The sequence below is a fragment of the Sinocyclocheilus grahami genome, unplaced genomic scaffold, assembly GCF_001515645.1.
Source record: "Sinocyclocheilus grahami isolate Dianchi unplaced genomic scaffold, SAMN03320097.WGS_v1.1 scaffold2.1, whole genome shotgun sequence".
Classification (NCBI taxonomy): domain Eukaryota; kingdom Metazoa; phylum Chordata; class Actinopteri; order Cypriniformes; family Cyprinidae; genus Sinocyclocheilus; species Sinocyclocheilus grahami.
The window spans coordinates 3,576,166-3,601,200 of NW_015505181.1; the positions used below are offsets into that span (position 1 = coordinate 3,576,166).

Sequence of the window (25,035 nt, forward strand, 5' to 3'; positions counted from 1 at the left end):
AAAGAGATTAGATATGTCTGCCTGAGGCAGTATTTCCAATGTAAATTATATATCTCATGTAGATCTGCTGGATCAGTATTCACTTTTTACTATCTACAATTAATAAAGACTACATAAAAACTATGCAGGAAAAAAACGATTCTTTTGTGATGAAGCACACTTACAAAGGTTATGTGTTGATGTGACAAAAGATCTAAGGTTACCCTGTTGAAAAATAGCTTAAATTAGCCTAAAGGTTTTGCTGATCTAAGATGCTCTCCTAACTTGGCGAACCAATTAAGTGTCCAAAACCTCTCTAAAATTAGCCAAGACAAAACCAGCATATTCTTATATTGGTTAAAGCTTTTTTTTCATTTTTAAAAGGAAAGCAAAACTAAAAGTTCGTCTAAAAATGCCACGTCCCGTCCGTAGTTTAATTACCCTTTACAAGAAAACGAAACTTCGGCCTTTGAACGCAGCTCTTTCGAGTTTCGGATAATCGGGCGCGTTCTGAGTTTATGTCCCCGCCCACTTTTGCATCAACAAACGTAGCCCACGTCTCTTTCATAAGTCTATCCTGACTCCGCCCCCTTTCCACCCGTTGTGTGTGATACTGGACGATGCGACCTATCCGTGCGCGCCCTCACGTATACAAGATACTGAGGTGATCGTATTTCACTACATTTTCTTCTGGCATACCCGAAAGGTATAGAAAAGAAGGTTATAGAGGCCGGTGACGCGGCTCGGATCACATACATAGCGGAGAGAAGCGACAGCGTTTCGCTTTTACTTTGTCCTCGATGATGGCAGCTCAGGATTTCAATGTTTTACTTGCGACGGACTCTTATAAGGTAAGAATCAGATTGCTCGAGCGGTTCAACAACAGAGACACGGAGACGCATGACAGCACTTTGGCTGTTCTGGCAGTAGCCCTTTGTGCTTCAGTCGTCACGTAACGTTATATGTGCGGATAAAACCAACTTTGACCTTGTGAATTGATGAAATGTAAATGAAACCATGATTCCGAATAATCTACAGATGTGGCTAAATCGCGGCTATTGTGCTTACTTCTCGTTTTGTTGAAGGGAATCGGTGTAAGCTGGGGTTCGTTTTAAATGCCCCACTCATTGAACGCCGAGCGCGGGAGGCGGGGCTTATGCGACATGACCTCGTGCAGCTTTTATGATCCTTCAGAAATCATTCTAATATGCTGATTTGCTGATTATCAATATTTAAAACAGTTGAGTAATTTTTTTTCAGGATTCTTTGATGAATAGAAAGAGCCAAAGATCAGCATTTATCTGAAATAAAAAGCTTTTGTAACATTATACACTATTCCATTCAGTATAACTTTTATTATTTTTTTGGGAAAGAAATTATAGAAATTAATACTTTTATTTAGCAAGGATGCTTAAAATTGATCAAAAGTGATGATAAAGGCATTTATATTGTTACAAAAGATTTTAATTCCAGATAAATAGTGTTCATATCGATATCGGAATTATATCGTATCGAAATTAAGAAATATATCGTGATATCAATTTTGGCCATATCGTCCAGCCCTAGGTAAATTCCGACTTTGCTATGACAATCTGGTTGTTACACCAAATACACAAAATAATGATCTTTAAAATAGCATCATATGACCCCTTTAAAGTCTGATGGTTTCAAAGGTCCAGATAAGGAATATGTAAACTTGCCAAACAAAAGATGCAACTACCATGCATGAAGCAGCATGATTTGATATATTTAGTATTACAAAACAATTTGGTTAATTTACCAATATCACATAATAAGACACTTGCAAAAAAAAACATTTTTAACCCGATATTTCATATGCATCTTTTTCAAAATATATATATGTAATCAAAATCTTTATATTATGTAATACTATGTAATGCTCAAAGCTTCTTGGGAGGTGACTCTAAATATAAAATGTCCTTAGCTGGGTTTAAAATTGAACTGTTTTGGAACAGTGTTGTAAATACAACTTAACCACTGATTTCTAGTCGTGTCCTCTTTTGGAAGACCAAACAAAGTAGTTTCGCTTTCACAACGAAACACACAGCGTCTTCACGACATGGTGGCGGCGCGGCAGCAACAATACTACACCGAGAATAAAAGTTACGCCTTCTTTCTTTGCGTCAACATTTGGGCGGCATTATGCAAATCTTCCCACATCGTGACGTAGACGTGGGGGCGTGTTGGAACGAGCCATTTTAGGTAGGCGTGGTTGACTCTTAACTTTTATAAAGAATATCTCTTTGGATTTGAGACTTTAGTCTTTGCAAATTTACAGATCTTCTTTATGCACCAAGAGCTTGTAACACTACAAAGAGAAAAGAAAAACTGAAATCGCATCATATGAGCCCTTTAATGATCTTTACAACAGATTTAGAAATTTCACATCTGTAATTCTCCATTTTGGCTAATGCTGAATGGCCAAGGTTGTGTAATAATCTTTGTGCTTCACATTAGTCTTTGACCTCTGACAAAACAGCCAGCCGCAAGTCCCATCTGGATCTATGCTGAAATCTCACCCAACAAAAATTTTATGCTAATGCGATCTTGATTTTATGATAGGATAACTAAATGTTTTATGAGATTTTGATACGTGGCCATGTAGAATGCACTGTTATGTCACACCAACACTCCTCAAATATAACTTGGAAATCTATTATCTAGCTCTAAACAGGTTGGACCAGGTATCATTGATGAGTGAATCAGGTTTAGACTGATGTTCAGGTCCTCTCAGAATTCCACTGAAAACTAAGCAGATTTCTTCTGATGTGGATAACCCAGCATTCATAAAATTTTCACATCCTACACGTCTTGCGTGTTTATTTTGGCCATTGTGTTGCTAATTTGGTCAAGCTTTTTAATTACCAATAAGAGAATTGTACAATTAAGCTCAGTTGTACACATTTGATTTGACTATGTTTAAGTCTGTTGCACAGATTTTGCCAAAAAGGTGATGTAGAATTTGCAAAAGATAAAAAAAGAAGTAATCAGATTCCACAGCAGATTGTCTTTCCATTTCTTACAAATCACATGGAAATTCTTTCTGTCTTTTTCTTTATATAAGCCAAATTAATTGACTTTCAGGGTTGATGTGATGAATGATGTTGGACTTGTTGGACAACCAAACTAATGGAACATCACAGACCTTTATTTGTTTCTTAAGTAGCAGATAGAAATATATTTAATTTGTTTTTGCTTTGAAGGAGACAGGACACAATACTATGTCCTCTATTTTGGGGGTCAAGAAAGGGGCCACGTGATGTTTATGCAGAGATTGTGTCACAGGTCACCAAAGGCCAGACGCTATGTAATATTACATTTGTTTCCAAGATATAATGGCAGGTTTGTGCTTGTAAATCAAGACACTGTTTCACCCCAGCTGTAGCTTGACAGTATGAGTGTACAGTAAACAAGACTTTGATGAAAAGCCGTGAGATCCATGCGCACAACTTGAAGTTGACAGATTAGCAAGACTGTGGAAGTGATGCAGTTGTGCATTACAGATGTAATAGGTCTGTAGTCTTCAATGTAATAATGAAGTACAATACTGTTCAGAAGTTTGTTGAAGTACAATACTGTTCAGAAGTTTGTGTTTAGTTTTTTAAATTCATTTTTAATGACTTTTATTCAGCAAGGATGCATTAAACTGATCTGAAGCGACATTTAATAAATGCTGTTTTTACTTTCTGTTCATCAAAGGATCCTGAAAATGTGTCTTTGATAATAATAATAATAAACTTTGATAATAATAAGCACCAAATCGGCACATTAAAATTATTTCTGAAGGATCATGTGACACTTAAGACTGGAGTAATGGTTGCTGAAAATTCAGCTTTGCCATCACAGGAATAAATTACGTTATATAATATATGGAAATAGAAAACAGTTCTTTTAAATTGTAATAATATTTCACAATATTACTGTTTTACTGTATTTTCAATCAAATAAATTCAGCCTTGGTTTGATTTTTTTAAATGAAAATGAAAAACATTGAAAAAAATCTTGCCCCAAACTTTTGAACAGTGGTGTATTATAAATAAATGTACTGAATTTGAGTGTGTAAACAATTCTAATACTCAAAGCTGTCTTCCTTTCAGATTACCCACTACAAGCAATACCCACCCAATGTCAGTAAGGTGTACTCCTATTTCGAGTGTCGGCGCAAAAAGGGGGCACAGTTTAACGAGGTGGTGTTTTTTGGCCTCCAGTATCTCCTGAAGAAATACCTAGCAGGTAATTCCAACTACTTTCATCATTGCGTAACTCCTGTAATGATCACAAAACTTTTGTGAAGTTTCACTTGGCTCACATGGATGTACTGTTTGTTTTTGAGTTTTTCCATGTGATATCACTCACCTGATTGGGTAATGGAAAAATAGGTAAAGGACAGTCAGTCGTGCAGTCAAAACAAGCTGCAAGAGTTTAAAAATGTACGATTTAAGAAGAAAGAAAGTCATACAGTTTTGAAATTATCACTTGGTTTACTCAAAAATGATATTTGTGAGCCATGCATGTGCTCTCATGTCATTACAAATGTTTTATGATTTTCTTTCTTTTGTGGAACACAAAAGAAGATATTTTGAAGAATGTTTTAGCTGTTTTTGTTCAGCATTGGACGCAACTGACTTTCATTGTGTGGTCAAAAAAAACAGACATTTTTCATAATTTATTCTCGTGTTCCACAAAAGAAAAAAAAAGTCATACAGGTTTGGAATGACATGAGGGTGAGAAAATTCTGTCATCATCCCTTCAAGGTTTAACACATGCAGTAGAAGTCTAATTTTGGCCATTTTGATGCTTTTACCCATTTCATTTTTAATAAAAGTGGCCATGAACATAGGCCAGCCCTGTTAGAGTAAAAAGTAAAAACAAGTAGAATACATTAAGTCCCCAAAAAACATTCTAGTTACAAAAGGCTAATTCCCCTTAAGTTTCCCATTTAAGTATTCCAACCAAGAAAGTGTGTATTTTGTGGTTTGTATTTCAGACTGTAACCATGAACACAATGTGTGAGAGGCAGCATTTGTTTTGTTTTGTTTTGTTTTGTGTCTCCACTGATTTAGATTTTCTTTCCAGCCAAACTATTTGTACTCTCTCTTTACACAATGAATATTTCATTGAATCTTAAGACAGTTATTCTGGTATATCATTCTCCCTAAAGCCATGGCTGTTGTAAACTTTGCAATTTGTAACTACAGAGACGTGCCTTGTGATATCTTACTAAACAAATCTGTGCATTTATTGTCACATGATATGTGCATGTCATTGTATCATTAAATGGCATGCCAGTTTAATGTTTACATATTGGACATTTTCAAAAGAGCATATGCTTTATATACAGATCTTTAAAATGCAACTCAATAAGTAGTCTGTTTTCTTCATGTGGGCTTATCATAATATCTCTGAGCTCATGTATTTATATAAATCTTGCAGGTGCAGTTGTCACGGAGGAAAAGATTCAGGAGGCGAAAGTCTTTTATCAGATGCACTTTAAACAGACAGTGTTCGATGAAGAGGGATGGAGGAAAGTTTTAGAGGTACAAACAGAAGTTCATATCAAAGTTGAAGATTTTTTTCCCAGATATTTCACCATTACATGACTGAAGTCTGCTTACTTTGTTCTGGAGATGAATACAAGGGGAGATAACGACCACCTGCCTACTTCCTTTTTCTTATTGTGTTGTCAGAAATATGATGGCCGTCTTCCAATCCGTATCAAAGCAGTTCCCGAGGGAAAGATCATTCCCAGAGGGAACGTTCTTTTCACGGTGGAGAACACCGATCCAGATTTCTTCTGGCTCACCAATTATATTGAGGTATTACTTGTCTTCTTTCACCTTTATTTCTTTTAAAACAGTTTTTAAAAGATAGCCAATGCAGATAATGCAAAAGTATAATTTCTGCAGATGTCCCAATTAATGTTTCAAAAATTATAAGAACAAAAATTGTTCAAAAAATTATAAGAACACAAATACGTAAATATTTATGAAATAATACATGCACTACTGTTCAGAAGTTTGTGGTTAAATTTTAAAGAATTTAAATAAATAAAAAAATTAATACTTTTATTCAACAAGGATGCAAATTACTTCTTTCAAATAAATGATGTTCCTTTGAATTTTATCCATAAAATAATTAAAAAAAAATGTGTATCATGGTTTCCACAAAAATTTTAAACGGTGCAAATGTTTGGTGATAAGGTGAGATGTTTCTTGAGCAGCAAATCAGCATATTAGAATGATTTCTAAAGGATCATGTGACACTGAAGACTGGAGTAATGATGCTGAAAATTCAGCTTTGCCATCACAGGAATAAATTGCATTTTAAATATTTAAATAAAAAAAGTGAATCATGTTTTACGGTTTCTACTGTATTTTTGATCAATTAAATGCAGCCTTGTTCGGTGTTGGGGAAAGTTACTTTTAAAAGTAATGTATTACAATATTGCGTTACTCCCTAAAAAAGTAACTAATTGTGTTACTTAGTTACTTTTTATGGAAAGTAATGTGTTGCGTTACTTTTGCATAACTTTTTTTCATCTGGGCTGGGCTCTTTTTTTTCTTTTCAGCAATAAAAAAAAGGAAACACGAATGTTATGTTTATCTAAAGTCATTTTTGCTTATTTGTAAAGTTGAATTGGATCATTGAAAGTCAGCAGCAAAGATACTGGTTAATAAAATGAGATTAAATGCATAAAGGATATTTGTGTTATTTAACATATTTAATTATTGCAAGTTTGCGTCATATTCTGAGTTTGCATTTCACAGTTTTTATTCATTTTGAGGAATCCTGAATCTGTTTTTGTGCAAGTGTGATGAGTAATTGCATGTTCACATTTAGTCTAGAACTACAGTAACATCATGTTTACACAACGCCTCTGCACTTACTCCTGATTTCTCCTCATGTGAGGACAGGAGAGCTCTCGGTCAATACATGGGAAAACAAAGTAACTGGCGTTAATTATTTGAAAAAGGCACTCCGATATTTCCAAAGTAATGCGTTAATTTACTATTTACTTGAAAAAAACATAATCTGATTACGTAACTTGCGTTACTTGTAATGCGCTACCCCCAACACTGGCCTTGTTGAGCATGAGATACTTCTTAAAAAAAACATAAAAAAAAAATCTTAAAGACCCTAATCTAAGGACTAAGTCCAAACAGCATTTAATCAACCTTAAAAGACGAGAAGCAAGAAGGGGATGTTACTCAAAGGGTCATTACATACCAAAGCAAGACACTGATTCCCTTCATGAATGGCGCTTTCTGAAGACCTTTTCATCATGTGATCACTACGAATATTCATGTTTGTTTGTTTGTTTGAGACATCACACAAGTTTCAATTAAATACAGAGAAGTTATATCTGATGTAAAAGCTTTTTTTTTTTCCTGTTACAACAATCTTAGCAGTAACACAAAGCCCCCAAGAATGTCTGACTGTCAGCATAGTCCGTAAACCTGATGGTGTGGCACATTACTCCATACTGGATGATTCTGCCGTACTGTTATTCAGGATGACAGCAGGCTTTGATTTCCAGCATGCTCCTAGCCGCTGATCCTGGACCAAATAACTGAGGGAGGTTTGGACAGGCTGGTGGGGTCAGTGAGGACATGAGGTCGTTAGGCACTAACCTGGCCTGCAGCCCTGCAGACTCTCACAACAGCTGTTACTGTTGACATTATGTAGACAAACTTTTATTTTTTTTTTTGCCGTTCTCTTGAAACTTGACGTTTCAGTATTGTACAGTACAGTATTATTGGTTCTTGTATGATAAATTGCTCTTCCTCAGTGATGTCCCATATTTATAGGTCACTTTAGATAAAAACGACTGTAAAGTAAATGTAATGTAGATGTCCTTGAGCAGCGCACTTCATCCCAGGGTCCTCCAGGTGGATTGTCCTTGTAATGAACTGTAAGTTGTTGCTTTGGATAAAAGAGCCTGCTAAATGACTACGACTTGCAGAAGAAATCACATTTACGCCTATGGTTAGGCCAGAATGTGATACTGGTGAATGCACTAGTATGTCAACAACATAGAAATACCTTAAAGGGGTCATATGATGCTACATGCACTTTTACAAATTGTTTGAACTGAAATGTGTGTTAGCAGTGTGTGTACACAACCACCCTAAAATGATAAAAATCCACCCAGTGTTTTTTTTTTTTTATCTGCTCAAATCTTTACCCCTTTCTCAAATCAAACCGATCTCAGATGCCTGTCTGTGTGACATCACACAGACAGGCCCCTCCCACGATAGTTTGATTGACAGTAGCGTTTCAGCACAGACTAGACTGGCGTCTTACCTTAGACCCGCCCTGAGTGAGCTTTCATCAGTCCACCATTTATTTCGACGCCGGAGCATTTGTTGACAAGTGTTACGTCCTCAACATAACATAACAGAGGCGGAGGTAAGCACATGGTTTGTTTTAACAGGGGATATTTATTATTGAGTTAATTTAACATAAAGGAGAAGAATAAATCATAAAGAAACTGCCGATCCCTCGTCTGATTCTCCTCGAGTTGCCAGCAAAAGTCCCGCAACTGCTTTCAGCGTCACAACAGTATTTATGCTTTCTCAGCTCAGCAGGCACACAGGTGTTTGAAATCGGCACCTAATGAACGAAGACGAACAAGAAAACTCTCGGCCACTAGGGGGCAGCCGTATCAGTACAAGCCAATACTTGTGAACAAAAATCACAATTACATGCATATGTAACACAAGAATGACTCCTAAGCGATTGAGGTGTTCTGTTGTTGGATGTAATAATGAACATAGCAGTCATCATTTACTCCCGACATCTGAGCCGCTGAAGACTCAGTGGATTATGCTTGTTTTTGAAGGGAATGCGAACCCCGATCTACATAAATGCGTCTATGTTCGCGCGAATCATTCGTGATCCAGCTTCACCTACAGAAGAAGTGAGTGTAAGGTTTTTTTAATGAACCTTTCCAAATCGCCTTTCCTAATAATGTGCTAATTAGCAATTTTCACGATGAATGCGGCTAAAGTAAACGGTCTCTCTGAGAGCAGCTCGGAAGAGAAGGGGCGGGGTCAGCAGAGCTCATTAACATTTAAAGGAAAATGCTACAAAATTGCGTGCTCTGAAAAGAGCTGTTTTTGACGGGGTAAAAAAGGTGTTTTTTACACTACCATTGAGAAATTTTAACCAAACTATGTTACAGACTTTTCATTAAGACCCTAAAGAATCATATCAACTTGTGGAAAATGGGCATTCTATGACCTCTTTAAAAAGGTGTCCTTTTATTCAAGATATCATGAACAATTTAAGCCAAACCTTATTTGCCTTATTGGCTTTCTGTCAGCTTAATCAGTGTGCACAGTTTATGTATTGATGTGAGAAAATTTATAACAGAAAAGCATGTAGAACCACACAAACAGTTTTTTCTTTGTCTTTGTCAGTTCCTGACGTGCACATCCTTAAAGGGGCCACAGATCAATGTGTTGCAATTAAAATGGTCAGGGTCATAAAAATTGTGAGCGCAATTACAAGCCATCTTTGGTCTTATCTTCTCTGACGTACATGTGATTGTGTGTGCATTCTGTTCCTGCAGACGATGCTGGTCCAAATGTGGTACCCCATCACCGTGGCAACAATCTCCAGGGAGTTCAAAAAGATTCTGGCCAAGCACCTGAAGGCCACGTCAGGGAGCCTGGAGGGACTAGACACCAAACTGCACGATTTTGGCTACAGAGGTGTGTCCTCACAAGAGGTACGATGGGCGTGGATCAGTAATTACACTTCCTGTTCAGGACTGTGTTGTTATTGTTAACTAAAAACTATATACAAATATATAAATGAATAACTTAAAAATGGTTGCCTTGGTAACTAGCTGAAATAAATGTTTATGCTGCAGTACTAAAATTAGTAAATTAATACAACTAATCTAAAATAAAAAATAATTTATGCTATAAAAGATCAGTTAAAATATTAATAAACACTATAATAGTGAATAAATATAAATAACACTGGATCAGCACAGTGAATATTTGCAGTATTGTGTGAGATATTTCAAACATTATCCTAGTACCACGCTGTTACCATGTTTAGTTTTTACCATGGTACCTTGCTAGTAATTCTGGATGTGCAAATCTTTGTTTTAATAAATGACTAGTCTGTTGTGTTGTGTGATTGATACTTACAAAAAACAATCTTTTATATGTTTTGACTATAAGAGGCTGTATAGAAAACTAGAAAAGAACTGATTTTCATGTTTAACTGATTACATAACATTGTTTTGCCCTGAAGGTCCCATTTCTGTAGACATTCACTGCACACTTTATTCATTTTTTAGCCTTGAAATCAAAGCTCGAGCCTAACGTGGTCTTTCCTTCTTCAGTGCTTTTTAAAGAAAGCTCGATCATCTGGGGCAAATTAAATCAGACATTACTTGGTGAAAGCAGAAAATCGATTCATTATGAGACAAGGCCATTCTATTTAATCAAAAAGGAGATCAGACCTGACCTGTTGAAATGCAAGCAATGCTGGCCGCTCTTGATTTCTGTATTTTTCAAAGGTAGGAGCCCTGATTGTTGGCTGTGTTTGAGTGAGGTTGTCGCGCTGATGGGTTTTGGGTTATCGGGTGGTGCTGTTTGAAGAGTTGTGTGAGTAAAGATGACTGTTTGGCTCTTGAATCGGTCCGTCTGCTGTGTAAAGGTCAGCTCTGCCAGGTTTCATCTATATCACACAGTGGCGGGTTCAGGTGTTGGGTGACTAGTGATAAGCAGTGAGTCTGTTACTGATTGGCTGGATGTGTTTAGTGCAGGAGACCTTTGTGTGTGTCTGTGTGTGAAAGTGAGACCACTGGATTCTGATGAGGTGTGACATAACCCCTATGTGGTGCCCTTTTGAGACCAGTGCGCCATGATCTAAAACTGTAGATGGTGACGCAGACTTCATAGATCAACCCAGCAGCCTGACCGATTAGAAAAGGTGCGTTTTCCATGAACATAGAAAAATATGCTTGAAGGTTTAGGTCATTTCACAGGCTGGATTTTTACATTTAAGTCTTATTAATGAGCTAAAAACAATTCTTTATAGAAGGTACCTGACCTGGCTAGACTCACAAACCAAAGTGTTTATGACACCGACTCTTAATATATATTCACTGATATACAGTTGCCTTTTATCTTTGTTATTAAAAATAATCATAGTTTATAAGTTTCTCAGAGATTTGAACTTGCAACCTTTGGAACTCCATAGCACATATAATACCACTGCACTGAAAAGGTTTGATTTGATTACAAATTTTAATTGGATGATTTTTTTATCATTATTATTTTATAATTTAATTAAAAAATTTTAACTAGCAGAGATTTGAACTTGCGACTTTTGTAACCTTATAGCAAATATAATACCACTGTACTGAAAAGGTTTTTATTTTAATTGATTCAAAAGTTTTGTTTATTTTAATGATTTAATTACATTTGTAACTTTAAAAATAAGCAAGATTTTGCGGATTTGAACTTGCAACCTTTGTAATTCCATAACAGATATAATACAACTGTTCTAAAAAGGTTTAATTTGATTTGATTCAGAATTATGATTATTATTTTTTTTTTACAATTTTGAATTTATATATGTGTGACCCTGGACCACAAAACCAGTCTTAAGTTGCACGGATATGTTTGTAGCAATAGCCAAAAATACATTGTATGGGTCAAAATTATCTATTTTTCTTTTATGCCAAAAATCATTAGAATATTAAGTAAAGCTCATGTTCCATGAAGATATTTTGTATATGTCCTACCGTAAATATATCAAAACTTCATTTTTGATTAGTAATATGCATTGCTAAGAACTTCATTTGGACAACTTTAAAGGCGATTTTCTTAATATATATATATATTTTTTTTGCACCCTCAGATTCCAGATTTTTAAATAGTTGTATCTCGGCCAAATATTGTCCAATCTTAATAAACCATACATCAATGGAAAGCTTATTTATTCAGCTTTCAGATGATGTATAAATCTCAATTTCGAAAAATTGACACTTAAGACTGGTTTTGTGGTCCAGGGTCACATATATATTTTTAATTTTATGATTTAATTAATTTTTTTACTAGCAGAGATTTAAAAGAGATTTGAACTTGCAACTTTTGTAACCTCATTGGAAAATAATACCACTGCACTTATATTTTATTTTGTTTTGTTTTGTTTTTTTACACCAGTAACAATCAGTTATGTCCTATAGAATTTTATCTGTTGGTCACATGACTGTCCAATGAAGACCCATCCATCTGGACGTCCTAATCAGGGCCCACATTATGTCAATGTAATATTGCTATTGTGTGTGTGTTTAAGCCTGTTTGATCACTGGCGATTACGTGAAATATTTCACTGTCATTCTCATGCGAGGCTTTGTGGGGAAAGTAAGTGCTAAAATTGTTTGAAGAAAGGAAAAAACTGAATGAATTAGAAGGGAAAGAACATCAGTGTGAGATCTAAGAAAGCCCGAAGCGCTTCTCCCTCAGCAGCTGAAAACAGACCGAACCATGCTGTGTAAAACTATCGAGTCTTCATTAGGGACAGTGGGATATTGATAGTGTATTTTCTAGGTTGCGGCTGACTAGATTAATGATGGCTTCAAGAGGAGATTAATGATGCCAAGCAGAGTTTAATGCCTCTGATACTCAGGGTTCCTGTTCACTCTCCTTCATCACTCTCTTTTGATCAGGGGACAAGCAGTGATAGATTTTAATGCTTTTAAAGGAGTGGTTAACAAGTGAAAGTTCTGTCATCATTCACTCACCCTCAAATTCTTTTAAACCCATATGTCTTTTGTTTTTAGGTAGAAAAAGTGAAGTAATCTATTAAATCTATTAAAAAATTCTACAATAGTATATAAATAATACTAAAATAACACTGGTATTTGTGCTGATCCATCATTGATCGATCATATTGTGCTGCGCTGTGCCCCTCTACTGCATTGACAATTACATGATGAGGTCCCTAGATCCTTGCTACAATCACAGCTGCAGACTAAAGCCTTGTTACGGATCTGATTTCCCTGAGTTCATATCAAGCCCAGATCTCATCAGTTCTTAAAATTAAAAAAAAAAAAAAAGGGGAAAGAAAAACAAAATAGACTCCTCAAATTCTCACATAAATACACACCTTGTAGGAGATTAAGAAATATTGGTGCTCTCCTCAAGGGGCTAAAGAGATTTTGCTAGGAACTAATCGTGTTCACTTTTTAGAGCAACATCCTTCCCTTGACTATCACTAAAGGGCAAATCCCCCCTGATTACTGTGACCCTGCGATGAATGAACTGAGACAGACTCAATAACCTGAGCGTTAAATCAGGGGAATATAGAAAATGTCTTTTTGACACAATTGAACAGTCAAAATCTCTCTTATGATTTGCTTCTTATAAGCCACTGACTATAATTCAGTTACTAAAACAAGATCAACATAATGGGAATTGGCTAATGTTTTAAATGGTGTGAGAGAAATCACAACATTTGATCTTTTGGATTTCACTGGAGACACTGGAGACTGAACATTAAACAGGTTCATTGGCTTATTTCTGCTGTGTTCTTTCTCTCTTTACTGAAATAGTCGGCAGCGCTTGGTGGAGCTGCTCATCTGGTGAATTTCTGCAGCACAGATACAGTGGCAGGTCTGCTTATGGCACAGCGATACTACGGATGTCCTATGGCTGGATTCTCCATTCCTGCTGCAGAACACAGGTAATGCACACTTATTTCGTCAAGGCATGATCAAATTTCATCCTGCCTAAAACCTGCTCAGCTGAAAGTTTGTTAATTGTTATATCGAAATATAAAAAAAAAAAACACTAATAAAAATGACAAGCACAAAAAATACTAAAACCTAAACTAAAATTAAAAAGAAAACTGAAAAAAATAAAAGCTAACTCAAAATATTAATAAATACTATAATAGAATGTATGTACTAAATAATAATAAAATAAAGAAGACTGTCTGAAAGTTTAGATTATAAAATTAATTAATTAAAAAATTCTGTTTAAAACCATTAAATATCATTACCCATATACCCTTACAACTTACCCTTTTATCACTCCAAATCCATATGACTTTTTTTCTTCCCTGAAACAGGAAATATTTTGAAGACTATAATTGTTGCTTTTTTCCATGCAATTACAATGAATGGGGACTGGAACTTTCAAAACTTCAAAGAATAACACAGAAACTCTATACAAGAGTTTTATGTGATTATGTGCTGTATTTCGAGTCTGAAACCTCATGATGATTATAGAGTTTGTGTAATTAACAGATAGAAATTTAACTCATTATTCCCATTCCATGAGCTGATGTTCATTGTGACCAGATTAGGTGAGTTGAAATGGAGAAATGAACAAATCTCCTGAACTCTCATGAACCTGCCAAGGGGCGTTAGAGCAGACATCAGGATTTTGAGTCATTAACGGCTTAACTTTTGGTCTGTTCATCACACACAACTATTATATGGCTTCAAAAGACTTGGAATATAGTGAACAATTTGTATGGACCACTTTTTTTGTGTTCTTTAGTAGCTTGAAAGCTTCATCATATTCATCGTGATTGCTTGGAAATTAGTACAGATTTTCCCTTTAAGACGGACTGGGCAGCGAGTCAGTTAAGACAGCTGTCTTCAGTTTCAAACAGCCTATGTCTTGGAAATTCAGCACTGACGTTAAACACCTGCGTGTTAATTTGCATTTGTTCCATTGATTCTAATTTGTTCTATTAGTAGCTACACATTTATGCATCTCGCAGCTGTAGCGCCTTTTGTCTGTGTGGTTGAGTGCATTTCCCAGTATAGCTCTCACTCTTTATTTCAAATCACACGACTGCTTCTGTGACATCTTTCCAAGTTCAAATGTAAGTTTTTCAACCGTTTCGTGAATCACTCCGTGATTGTTTTTATAGCTCTACGGCTAAGGATCGTTAGACACGAATGACTCATTTGCTGCAAATGTTTCTTTCTAAGTCTTCTTTAGCAAAATTAAACCTGTTTATTTTAGTCTTAGCCTTATGCACCTTCAAAATAAATAAAGCAGGAGTGGGTGGCACTTCACTAATTGTAGATCATTTGAAGAAGGTTTGTCACACTTTGTTTTTCATGTCTCTGTAGCACTATCATCTCCTGGGGCAAGAGCCGAGAGAAAGATGCGTTTGAGTGTCTGCTGGACCAGTTTCCCTCTGGGCCTGTAGCTGTGGTTAGCGACAGTTATGACATTTTTAAGGCTTGTAAGCACATCTGGGGGGACAAGCTGAAGGAGAGAGTGATGGAGAGGAGTGAGGATTCTGCCCTTATTATTCGTCCAGACTCTGGGGACCCCGCTCAGACGCTCTTAGAGGTGTGTATCATGTACCAATTGTGTTCTAAGTGGAGTAGTGTTCACTACAGACCTTAAGGCAGCTGTTTCAGTGATTGAACTTTATTTTAGTTTAATAAAGGCTCAAACAAATGGGTTTGCTTAAAGCTGTCTCCAGCACTGTGCTACATTGTGACTTACAGGGCTTGTAGGATTTGCAGATTGCATCCGTTGCTTTGATGCCTGTATGAAAGCAATGCCCTAGAACAGGGTTCTCCAAACTCAGTCCTGGAGGGCCGGTGTCCTGCTGAGTTTAGCTCCAACTTGCCTCAAAACACCTACCTTGAAGTTTCTAGTATGCCTAGTAAGATCTTAATTAGCTGGTTCAGGTGTGTTTAATTAGGGTTGGAGCTATACTCTGAAGGACACTGGCCCTCCAGGACCGAGTTTATAGACCCCTTCCCTAGAATATCGATTTTATTTTTATATAATGTGGTATAGCATGTTTTTCAGATTAGTTTGTTGCTTGTACGTATTTGATGAATTAAATAGTGGAGTTGATTAGCTGGCTTTATCACACTTTTTGCCTTTAATTTTTATTTTCTTCCCCACTTAATTTGTCTCTTCTGTCTCACTTTTAGGTGATAAAGATTTTGGAGGAGTGTTTTGGATGTTCTCTGAACTCAGTTGGTTACAAGGTGCTCCCATCATACCTGCGCATTATCCAGGGAGATGGAATTGATCTGAACTCGATTAATGAGGTAAACTAACCTCAGATCAAGAGAGAAAACACACACTACAATTCAAAAGTTTGGGGTCAGTAAGATTTTTTAAATAATTTATTCAGCAGGGATGCACTAAATTGATCGAAAGTGACAGTAAAGTTTACTGTTCTTTTAAGATTTCTATTCATCAAAGTATTCTGAACAAAATTAAGCAGGTTTCACAAAAATATTAAGCAAAACAACTGTTTTTAACATTGATAATTATAAGATATGTCTTGAGCAGCAAAAAGCATACTAAAATGATTTCTGAAGGATCATGTGACACTGAAGACTGGAGTAATGGCTGCTGAAAATTCAGCTTTGCCATCACAGGAATAAATTGTTAAAATATATTACAATAGAAAGCAGTTATTGCTAATAATTGTATTATTATTATTATTAATATTTATACTTTTATTATATCTGTTTTGAACTATTTTAAGGCATTTTTTATTACATAAATGCAACCTTGGTGAGTATAAGAGACTTCTTTCAAAAATATTTGTAAAAATCTTACCAACCCCAAACTTTTGAATGGTAGTGTACAGTGTGTAAATATTGCAGTAAATACTGCAATATTCAATATTATAATCAAATTTGTGACATTGATCATGTGAACTCCTTCATACAGAGAGTCAAATGTTCTTAATTTCATTGAAGCACAAGATGCTCTTTAGGTCAAATCCTCTATAAATCTATTTAGGATTTACAAAAAAGCTAACTGAGCACTGCTGCCAATAAAGCAAAACAACAAAACAAATAATACATTCAGAAATCCATGTCAATTTGTCAATTAACACACACATTATGCAATTTTTTTCACAAATTAAATGCAAATCAAGTTGTTATGAGTAATGAATGTATTAAATTACAGAAATGCAAATTAGAAGCATTTTCACTTTGGTTTCAGACTTTTGGACCTCACTGTAGGTGCACTCATACAACTAGTACAGGGACAACGTGATACTGGCTCTGAATGTTTATCAACTATTTATTATGACTGCTTGATTCTAAACATTATTATTGATTACACAGTGGTAAATCAGTGATCGTACTCTGGTCAGTATTACAATATTTTTTTGTTTTTTTGGCTAGCGCAGATTCTGGTGAAACTGAGCGATGAAGGTTGGAGTGCAGAAAATATGTTTTTCGGTTGCGGAAGTGCACTCCTGCAGAAAATCAACAGAGACACGCTTAACTGTGCATTTAAGTGCAGCTATGTGGAGACCAATGGCAAAGGCGTGAGTTGTTTAAACAAGTTCAAAAAGTGCATTTGAGCTGTATTGCTATTTGTTTCTTTTATTATCATGTCATTTGTGTTTGCATAGATGGACGTCTATAAGCAGCCAGTGACGGACCCATCTAAAGGATCCAAGCGTGGTCGTCTCTCTCTGAGGAGAAACTCGGATGGCTTCATTGAGACGGTGGAAAGAGGAGCAGGCAAACCAGAGGAGGTTAGATCAGCTGTATACCTGCTCTTAACCCATTATTTCATAGATTTTTCCCAAAGATTATTCATGCTACCACTTTTTTTGCATTTATTAACCCCCCCTCCCACAATAAACTTTGGTGAACGGTAGTTACATATAAATGTATAATAACTGCATTTAATTCAATGTCAATTCTAGGATGAATATATATGGTCAAAAATACAGTAAAACAGGAATATTGTGAAATTTTATTACAATTTAAAAAAACTTTCTTCTTAAACTTTTTTTTTTTAGTTTAGTTGAGAAGTTTGTTGAAAAGTATGGATTTCCCCCCTCAACATTTCTTATTTGTATATTCATAAATGCATTTAAAACATTAATCTCATAACATTATTTATTGCAGTTGTAATTATTGTTATTTGCAGTGTAAATTATTTAATCCGACTGGTAGCAGCCCTATAGTGTATATTGAATTTATTGATAAATTGTATGCTGAAAATTCAGCTTTGCCATCACAGGAATAAATTGTTAAAATATATTACAATAGAAAGCAGTTATTGCTAATAATTGTATTATTATTATTATTAATATTTATACTTTTATTATATCTGTTTTTAACTATTTTAAGGCATTTTTTATTACATAAATGCAACCTTGGTGAGTATAAGAGACTTCTTTCAAAAATATTTGTAAAAATCTTACCAACCCCAAACTTTTGAATGGTAGTGTACAGTGTGTAAATATTGCAGTAAATACTGCAATATTCAATATTTGTTTCAGTGTGATTTACAGTGTGGTCCAAAAGTCTGAAATTTAAAAAACAGAGGTAATTTAAAACTGTAAGTAACAAATAAAATAAATATTTAAAAGATTCTGCACTATTTAAACGTCCATAATCAAATTTGTGACATTGATCATGTGAACTCCTTCATACAGAGAGTCAAATGTTCTTAATTTCATTGAAGCACAAGATGCTCTTTAGGTCAAATCCTCTATAAATCTATTTAGGATTTACAAAAAAGCTAACTGAGCACTGCTGCCAATAAAGCAAAACAACAAAACAAATAATACATTCAGAAATCCATGTCAATTTGTCAATTAACACACACATTATGCAATTTTTTTCACAAATTAAATGCAAATCAAGTTGTTATGAGTAATGAATGTATTAAATTACAGAAATGCAAATTAGAAGCATTTTCACTTTGGTTTCAGACTTTTGGACCTCACTGTAGGTGCACTCATACAACTAGTACAGGGACAACGTGATACTGGCTCTGAATGTTTATCAACTATTTATTATGACTGCTTGATTCTAAACATTATTATTGATTACACAGTGGTAAATCAGTGATCGTACTCTGGTCAGTATTACAATATTTTTTTGTTTTTTTGGCTAGCGCAGATTCTGGTGAAACTGAGCGATGAAGGTTGGAGTGCAGAAAATATGTTTTTCGGTTGCGGAAGTGCACTCCTGCAGAAAATCAACAGAGACACGCTTAACTGTGCATTTAAGTGCAGCTATGTGGAGACCAATGGCAAAGGCGTGAGTTGTTTAAACAAGTTCAAAAAGTGCATTTGAGCTGTATTGCTATTTGTTTCTTTTATTATCATGTCATTTGTGTTTGCATAGATGGACGTCTATAAGCAGCCAGTGACGGACCCATCTAAAGGATCCAAGCGTGGTCGTCTCTCTCTGAGGAGAAACTCGGATGGCTTCATTGAGACGGTGGAAAGAGGAGCAGGCAAACCAGAGGAGGTTAGATCAGCTGTATACCTGCTCTTAACCCATTATTTCATAGATTTTTCCCAAAGATTATTCATGCTACCACTTTTTTTGCATTTATTAACCCCCCCTCCCACAATAAACTTTGGTGAACGGTAGTTACATATAAATGTATAATAACTGCATTTAATTCAATGTCAATTCTAGGATGAATATATATGGTCAAAAATACAGTAAAACAGGAATATTGTGAAATTTTATTACAATTTAAAAAAACTTTCTTCTTAAACTTTTTTTTTTTAGTTTAGTTGAGAAGTTTGTTGAAAAGTATGGATTTCCCCCCTCAACATTTCTTATTTGTATATTCATAAATGCATTTAAAACATTAATCTCATAACATTATTTATTGCAGTTGTAATTATTGTTATTTGCAGTGTAAATTATTTAATCCGACTGGTAGCAGCCCTATAGTGTATATTGAATTTATTGATAAATTGTAATAATTTGACATGTAAGATGATGCAAACATCTAAAAAGGTTAAAAATAGGCCTTTGTAAAGGTAAATATGCAGATTTAAGTATGTAAAAGTTGATAGAACACTGATGAAAATATTGCTTCAGAATAAATTGTTTACTCCACCAAAAATCTCAGTGAGGCAGTTATTTTGCGGGGATATTTTGTATGGAATATTGTCTGCTGACATGAAAAGTTCACTGTATATCATAGTAATAAATACCATTTATTACAGCATTGATATTTTGCTTTCTTTTTAATTTATACACATTAAATATTACATATATGTATGTAATAAAATGTGTATTTCCATTGCAGGTTTAGGTCTTAAATTTCATATAAGGTGGTATTAAAAAGGTCTTTAAAAGTCTTAAAAAAACTTGTTCAAGTCTGCAGAAACCCTGTATTATCAATGATGAAAACAGTTGTGCTGCTTAATATTTTTGATGACACCGTGAACATTTTATTTTAGGATTCACTGATAAATACGAAGTTCAAAAGAACAGCATTTGTTTAAAACATATGTCTTTTATAACCATATAAATGTATTCATTGTCAGTTTTGATCAATTTAACGCACCCTTGCTGATTAAAAGTATTCATTTCTTTTTAAAAAATCTTACTGACCAGCAATTTTTGATCAGTTGTTTATATGTAAAAATATAAACAGTGCTTGTCCTAGTTGGTGATTCTCATTAATATGATCTTCTTTTGTAGGACATGTTGGTGACTGTGTTTGAAAACGGGACCATCCTGCAGGAGTACACTCTGGATGAGATCCGTAAAGCTGCTCAGCTTTGGGAAGAAGACGTGAGCCCTTCCCAGCACAATGAAGAGGACAGTAATACTCTGGAGATCCACCAGAAACGCATAATGAACGGCGTGCATTAATATACACACTGTTCTCATCACTGCCCCCTACAGACCAACCACAGTCCTATTCCACAACACTTGGATGTTCATCAATATAGCAGAACACAGTGTTGCCAATACACTATACAAATACATATCACATCTGACCTTTCGACTTTTGAGGCAATCCTTAAATTTTGGATTTGGTTGCCTCAGTTTTTTTTTTATTAGTTCCTCCTTCATTTTACCACACTTTGAGATGCCAAATATCTTTGTTGGTGCCTCAGCAGTGTTTGCATTCGATTGATTGTAATGTTGTTAAAGCATCACCTGGCAGTACATTGATAAATGAAGGAAACTTCATTTGAGGTGATCTAATGATCGTATCTGGGATTCTGAACCAGCAGTTCTGCACAGGTTTCGTACAATGAAACTCTCAGAAAATTCAAAAATTTGATTTAGAAATCCACTTTTGGAGGGTTCTAGATGTTCTTTTAACATTTAAAAAAAAAAAAAGATACCTTTATTGCCAAGATGGCAATTATGCATTTTTTTTTTTTTTTACAACAAAAGAAATCTGTTTTAAGCTATTCCCATGTTGTGTTCAACAGAGATGCAGACTTGAAGATCATCCACCCGCTTTGTCTTCTCACTGTTACATAGCTCACTTAAATTTGCTTCCTCGACTTTCAGAATAATCCTTTCGTTGGTAAAGCTGGACAGATGTCTTCACTGGAGATAAATGGTTTTCTTAGAACAGCAAATTGATCCTGATGTTATAAACACTCTTAATGGAGTAAATGCTGCATAGAAAAGAATCGAAAGTTTTCCTGATAATAGTTATAGCGTGATTTTATGTCGAGTTGGTTTTAGACTTCCATCTGAGATGCACAGAGTACATCATACAAGCACTTTCCAGTATTCTGTCTCCATACAACTGTTGATGGTGCCTTAAAAACCTCTCAGACCTCAGTGCCGGTCACTCTCTCTTGCTTTGTGTTTTCCTCCTCTCATTTTTTACACTTAATATTGTCCATCACGCTCAATTCCTCTCTTTTATCCTTCCCTTTGCTCTCATTCTGTGACTCAAATATGAATGATGTTCAGTGATTGATTTTGTATTTTTTTGCTGTCAAGCTTCTGTCAATGATAGATGTGCAGTGGGTTTAATTACAATGTACGTTGATTATTGTCATCATCTTTGTGTTGGATCACGGAAATGACTCATTTCTGGGTTGTTGCAAACATCTGAAATGAAGCAGTTTCACCCTACCTCTTTTTTTTAAACTAATAAAACTGTATATTAATATGAAGTGATGATAATTACACTTAAATAGCATTTATTCTGTTGTGTAAATACTCTTTAATGGTAGTTTCAATGATAAAAATATGTCTTGAAATCTTAGCGTTCCTGTTGCAGTTTTTGATTTTACAAAAGTGATATTTTGGATTACAAAAAGACAAGCAAACAGAAAAGAAGATGTAATAAATATAGATTGAACTTCTTCGTCTTAATATTTAACACGTCTCATCCTTTCTTTTAAGGGTGTGTTTTGGCAACTTTGAAAGATTTTTTTTTTTTTTGTACATGGGGGGGAAAAAAAAAGGAAACCGAATATGTACCAAAAGTAGTGATGGCCGTGATGGTGCCAGTATGTCTGGATTCTGTCCCAGTTTTTAATTGGATAAAAACAGTGTATCCTTTTGGACAGCCCTCTTTTTTCATAACTGTCATAGCAGAAAAGGAATGGAATGCCAAAGAAAGGAATGTGACTTTCAGAATGAAAACAGTTATGTGTTATTTTGCGCTGCATGTTGTTTTGAGTTGTGCATAACAAAATAGAAAAGTCTGTATTTCCAAATTCCAGTGAAACTTGACAATGGTTTATATCCTCAAGTTTTTATTCCCTATAAGATGGTTTGCCTTGTCATGTTTTAATGTTGCACAAATATATTGCGTTCATATGAAATTTACTTTTCAAACACATCCTAGTTGGCATCCCAAATCTCCTACTGTCATTATGTTTCACTCTCAGAAAAAAGCTACACAGCTGTCACTGGGGCGGAAACCTAAGGAACAAGAGTTAAAAGGTACATCGTTGTACCTTGTTTACCCCTAAATAGTACATATTAGTACCTTAAAGCTATTTTATTACCTAAAGTGTTTTAAAAGGGTACCGCCCCAGTAACAGTTTTGTATTTTTTTTTTCGGAGAGTGTTGATGTGTTTTTGTTTTGTCTGTTGAGCAGTGTTAGAGTCCTGGTTTTACCGCAGCAGAGTTATTGTTTTCAGTCGACCGTGTGCAGCATATTTGTATAATGCAATTTTGTTCACTAACCAAAATAGTCACACTCTTTTTATTTATACAAAGGTTTAGTCAATACACTTATGCGAGTATGAGACATTTTAAATATTATTTCAAATAATAACCATTCTAAATTTTTACATTGCCGTTCAAAGGTTTTGTGTATTTTTATGCTCGCCAGACTGCATTTAATCAAAAAACCAGCAAAAACAATAATATTGTGAAATATTATTACAATTTTAAATACTTTTTTCCTATTCAAATAGATATTACTTTTTTTTTTATTCCTGTTATGTCAAACCTGACTTTTCAGCATCATTACTCCAGTCTTCAGTGTCACATGATCCTTCAGAATCATCAGAAACATTTATTGTTATCAATGTTGAAAACAGTTGTGCTGCTTAATATTTTTATGGAAACCATGATACATTTTTAGAGGATTCTTTGATGAATAGAAACTTCAAAAGAACAGCGTTTATTTGAAATAGAAATCTTTTGTATCATTATAAATGTCTTTACTTTAAGTTTTCATCCATTTAATCCATCGTTTTTCCATCTGATCCAAAACATTTTCATTAAAAAAAGCAATTCTTTATGAAAGCTGATGGTTTTTTCATAGACATAGATACTGTAATGAAAGGGAGCCCTCTATCGATCATTTTGAAAAGTGCACTTCTAATTTCCCCCGACACCAGAAGGACCAATTTATTACCAGATAAGTAAATCTAAAGTTACAATCACCTCATCACAATAAAATCAGATAGCCTACTTACTCATTTTCCTAGAACGTCAAGAGACTATATGTATTCATTCTTCCCATTATATTCTTCCCCAAAATGTACGACAATAAAGTGTAGTCTATGATAATTCTTGGTATTTTTCATTCCTAGAAGCTCTTTGTAATTTGTTATTCGAATGATGGCTTTTTAAAATCGTGAACGTACCAATCACAATCAGCATATCTCATCCGGCACATTGCATTTAGAGTCATAATTGATAATTAATCCAGTTATGTGTGCAATCTATTCAGTGAATCCAGAAAATGAGAGCTATGCTTACACAATTCAATACGGCTGCTGATGTTTGCTTGCGCAGGTAATAAAACGAGGCTTGTTTTGTCCATTCATGCCAGTCAGGCATATTTTAAATCAGCATGTCTCGGTCGTCGCAGATCAGAGAGCAAAACAAGCATCTTCAGAGTAAGTATCTGTTAATTGGCTAACACTGTCACTACTGATAGGCCGCTCGGCGCTCTTTGGATTAGTTGCTAAGCAACCTATTTGCTAAGCGTGTTGTCATGGATTCAGATGTTCCAGACGGCCTCGGAAATGGTCTGCTGACCACTGATAACAAGGTGAGGGCGGAGGTCACGCTCCAGCTCAGGATGCGCGAGGACGGCTGTGTCGCACCTGTCTGACATTTGCGATTGTTTAAATGTCGCCGGCCGGCGAGCGCGTGCGCAGCGTCTCTTGTGATGCTGCATCATTGTAGACAGCACGCATTGTGTAGCCATGCACATGAACAACAGTCAGTTGCATTCGCTCATTTTTACCACGTTAACAAAGAAGAGCGAATCGTAAGCGGTGCGCCGCTACATTAATTGTGTCTGTGCGTCTGCTCATTATTTGGTTTCTCTCATTTGTTCTCATTTCATCCCCGGAATGCAAATTTTAATCCTGATTATTTCCGCCAGATTAGTGGTGCAGAATAAGAGGAGGGATAATGCATTTACACGGCACAATTCCAGAATCTCACATTTTGTCTTTTATATTTAAGCGTATTTCATTTCCTTTGTGTTTTGGTATGTGGTTATTGGTTTAGCAGCCTGGTGTGAAAATGGATCTGAAACCAAATTGAACGTTGCACCATCTCCATTTATGTATAGATGGTTGTCAAAAAAATCTGAAATTCAAAATAGGAAGTGCTCATTCAGAAACAGCCAGAGGGTTCAACTCTGCAGCACCAAAGGTTCATCTTCAGCCCTATAAAATGGTTCCTTCTCAGCTCCAAAAAAAATAAAAAATAATTCACAGTTAACCTATTCAGTTGACTAAAGGGAGTTTAGTTTTTAGATTAATAACTGTTTAGTTTTTAGTTGATTAATTTATGTAATTCCAAACTGGAACACAAAATACATTTAGAA

General features: G+C 35.2%; 1 protein-coding gene and 1 long non-coding RNA gene across 2 annotated transcripts in view; one reads left to right on the forward strand and one right to left on the reverse strand.

Annotated features, from left to right (window-relative positions):
• The first annotated feature begins 582 nt into the window (after positions 1 to 582).
• LOC107550476 (nicotinamide phosphoribosyltransferase-like) lies at positions 583 to 21,405 on the forward strand. Its single transcript, XM_016231798.1, has 11 exons — positions 583 to 830; positions 4,098 to 4,233; positions 5,434 to 5,537; positions 5,688 to 5,816; positions 9,575 to 9,733; positions 13,583 to 13,713; positions 15,119 to 15,344; positions 15,944 to 16,063; positions 17,167 to 17,307; positions 17,395 to 17,520; positions 20,453 to 21,405. Exons 1-11 carry the CDS (start codon positions 780 to 782, stop codon positions 20,624 to 20,626), a joined length of 1,497 nt encoding a protein of 498 aa, XP_016087284.1. The 5' UTR covers positions 583 to 779; the 3' UTR covers positions 20,627 to 21,405.
• Positions 13,648 to 25,035, reverse strand: part of LOC107550698 (uncharacterized) — a 19,133-nt gene continuing 7,745 nt past the window's right edge. Inside the window, exon 3 of the long non-coding RNA XR_001604693.1 lies at positions 13,648 to 13,723. This is a non-coding gene — a long non-coding RNA (uncharacterized lncRNA). The remainder of the gene's footprint in view (positions 13,724 to 25,035) is intronic.